Genomic DNA, 3,475 nt, shown 5'->3' with positions numbered 1-3,475 from the left:
GGCGCTCTCCTAAGTTATAAACACAGTCCCTACTGATAAGAATTATTACAGAAAGCCTATTCTGAACTATGCTGAGATACCCCCTGACCATATTAAATGCATTTTCAGCACAAAATATAACTCTTCTGGTGAGACATCGCGCATGCGCTAAAACAGTAACGTAGCCAGATTATGTATACTAACTTGTGTAATATGGAGCCGGGACCTTACATGCAAGGTCTGTTTCCTATTTCAAAATAGAGGTCTACTGATGGAATATTATGATAGAAATCTATGCTGGGATCACCCCTCTTCAATTTAAATTCATAATTTTGGCAAAATATTCTTCCTCTTGGGAGATATTGCGCATGCGCGAGCACCGTTTCGGACGTGCAGTACAGCCTAAAAAAAGTACGTAATATAGCTTGCTGCGGAAGAGAGGGGTGGGAAACTGAGGGAATGTTTCAGGGAAGACAGCAGAGGGGCGGTGGAAGAAGAAGGAGGCGGAGCGTGCGACAAGGGATATAAGGGGAAGGGCAGGCGGGGATAAAGTAGTAGTTTTGCACCCTACTGGCTAGGGCGCTCTCATTGACTGACAACCAGCAACGCGAGCATCATTCTTATGTACATTTTTAGCTAAGGTGAAGACTTGCAGAGGCTAGCTGGGGCGGGATGCTGCGGTGAAAGTGAATTCTTTAGAACAGATTTTACCATGCACATCTCTCCCGGGCATGTCCCTGCCCATTTTGAGCGCGTAAATTTGGCTGAAATAAATTATCTTGGCTGGCAACGCAACCAGCGACACGTACATGTGTCATTTCTATGTAGGGCCTTACATTAGCTTAGGTGATGAATTGTGGCGGGATGCTGCGATAAAAGTGAACGTTTTAGATCGGATTTTAACCTTCATATCTGTCTCGCCGCCGCTCCTGTCCATTTTAAGCCCATAAGATGGGCCGAAGAAAATTGTCTTGGCTGACAACACTATTCCAGCCACGTGAGCGTCATTCCTATGTACATAAACACAGGGAAATGATTGTGGCGCGATGCTGCTGCCAAAGTAAAGTGTTTAGAGTGGATCTTACCATGCACATTTCTCCCGGGGATGCCCCCGCCCATTTTAAGCGCATAAATTTAGCCGAAAGAAATTACCCTGGGTTGTCAAAGCAACCAGCGACGCGAGCGTCATTCCTATGGATTGTAGGATTGTAATAATTAAAGGATTGTGGCACGATGCTCCGGCGAAAGTGAATTGTTTAGAGGCGATTTTATCATTAATATCTTTCCCGAGCATATGCCCTGCCCATTTTAAATTGACTACGTAACGAATTTTTTATGCTGTATATTTGTAAAAAAAAGAAAGAAGAAAGAAGTATAATGCAGCAATTTAATCAGAAAAAGTGAACAGAATTACTTACATTTTGTGAAAAAATGGAAATATTTTTTTTACTTTTACTATTTACGGTGACGTAATCACTTTAAGCGCGGAAGTTTGGCTGTAAGAAATTATCTTGGCTGACAACACGACCAGCGACGCGAGTCACACGAGCACCATTTTTACGAACATAAGCATAGGGAATGAATTTTGGCGTGATGCCTCGGCGTAACGTGAATTGTTTACACGTCTGTATTATGTGTAATGTGTTTCCCTATTATAATGCTTGAGACGAACACGGGGACGATACGAACAGTGCCGGTGCCGGTGATGACTGGTCTCTAGACTGGTACCCTTTCGCCACCTTCACTCCGGCAAGTATCCTTCGCTTAGTGTAGCGTGTGGAACTGTTAACCGGGTACCAGTCTAACTGATCTCGTGTGATTTTGCTTGTTATTGTACTTCCCCGACAGATAGCGCTGTTTGATTCAAAGATGGCTGTTTAGTCGTAGTAGTTGTGGTTTATGTATTTGTCCTGAAAATGATGTATTTTATCGTCTAGTTCGTCCGTGAACATTGTCAGAAGTCCGGTAGTTCTCTTGCATCGTAGACGCCCAAGTATTCCTGCTAAAATGAGGGAATTTAAAGTGGTCGTTTTAGGCTCTGGAGGTGTCGGGAAATCGGCACTGACTGTCAAGTTCGTTTCCGGAAGTTTCATGGAGAAGTATGATCCAACAATTGAAGATTTCTATCGCAAAGAGATTGAAGTTGACTCAGCTCCATGTGTGCTTGAGATACTTGACACAGCCGGAACAGAACAGTTTGCGTCAATGCGTGATCTCTACATAAAAAATGGACAGGGTTTCATCGTCGTATATAGCATTACGAATCACCAAACTTTCCAGGATATCAAAATGATGAGGGATCAAATAATTAGAGTGAAGACCGTGGACCATGTGCCAATTGTGCTGGTAGGAAACAAAAGTGATCTACCGCACCAACGGGAGGTCACGCCCGAGGAAGGTGCGGCTCTTGCCAGCTACTGGGGTGGCTGCCCGTTTCTGGAAGCCTCCGCAAAGTCTACTCACAATGTAAATGAACTCTTTGCGGAGATTGTCCGTGAGATGAATTACAACCCAAGTAAATCGAAGAAGAGCAGGTGCTGTCTATGCTCGTGTACAGTTCTTTAACAACGGGTAAGTACATTTACTTACTTATTGGACTACAAATAATTTGGCGGTTGGAGGATAATAGGTCACCAACCAATCCCAACCAAAATTTTGGTGATTAGAAACACTAATAATAGTAATATTTAAAGAACTGGATGCGGTACTAATCTTCCTTTTCTAATCCCCACGCTTCGAAGAATCGAGTGCCTTGTGAAATACAAGAGAGGGAGCCCAGATATAAGATTAAGATACAATCCCTTCAAGAGAATGAATCTTGTGTCCCCGCCTAATTCCGAATATAAACACTTGCTGAAAACTTCACCTAATATGGAATAACTTTAGTATAACTTTAGCATGTACTTTAATATTTTACTATAGCATAATCTTAGTAAAAGTTATTCAAATCGGAATGAATTGCCTCTGTGTGTAGTGGGTTTACAGATTAATTAGCTCCAAGAAACGGTCTTGCTAGGGTTAGAAGACCGTTTCAAACATTGGCTGCAGCTAAACACGTAGTTGTCTTATTTGCCAAGTATCGCCAAAGAACACTTCACATGTGATATACCAAATGAATCAGCATACATCCACCTTCTTGTAACCATCGGTGCGCTACGATGCGCTGGGTACTTACTTAAAGGGCTACAGTGACTTTTTGAGACGAATGCAGCCAAATTTATGAATTCGCCACCATGTTGTATCATTCCGACTGTGACTAAAATCCGCAATGGATCAAACAAGGGAAATCTGCGATCTGCGATCCTCATATAAACCATCCCTACATCCGAGAACATGTCATCTAAGGTTTTTACAAATGGCCCAGACATTTGTGAACATCGTTCCACTTGCTTTGGTGTGTAATTGCCGTGAGAGCTTTCGTGCGGCTATTGTACTATTTTCTAGCAAGTCATTTCCGTTTCGGGTTTTCCGTGTCTCAATTGTTGAGCATGCGCAG

At 42.8% G+C, this 3,475-nt stretch overlaps 1 protein-coding gene across 1 annotated transcript in view; it reads left to right on the top strand.

Annotated features, from left to right (window-relative positions):
- Positions 1 to 1,826: 1,826 nt before the first annotated feature.
- LOC106809594 (ras-related protein Rap-2c-like) overlaps positions 1,827 to 3,475 on the top strand; it is a 19,298-nt gene continuing 17,649 nt past the window's right edge. The window contains exon 1 of the mRNA XM_014812729.1: positions 1,827 to 2,550. Coding sequence (XP_014668215.1) covers positions 1,987 to 2,544 — 558 coding nt within the window. The 5' untranslated portion in view covers positions 1,827 to 1,986 and the 3' untranslated portion in view covers positions 2,545 to 2,550. The remainder of the gene's footprint in view (positions 2,551 to 3,475) is intronic.

This window comes from Priapulus caudatus, unplaced genomic scaffold, assembly GCF_000485595.1.
Source record: "Priapulus caudatus unplaced genomic scaffold, Priapulus_caudatus-5.0.1 Scaffold366, whole genome shotgun sequence".
In the NCBI taxonomy this organism is placed as follows: Eukaryota; Metazoa; Priapulida; class Priapulimorpha; order Priapulimorphida; family Priapulidae; genus Priapulus; species Priapulus caudatus.
Note: the sequence above shows the minus strand (reverse complement) of the source record. Positions and strands in the feature narration are given on the sequence as shown.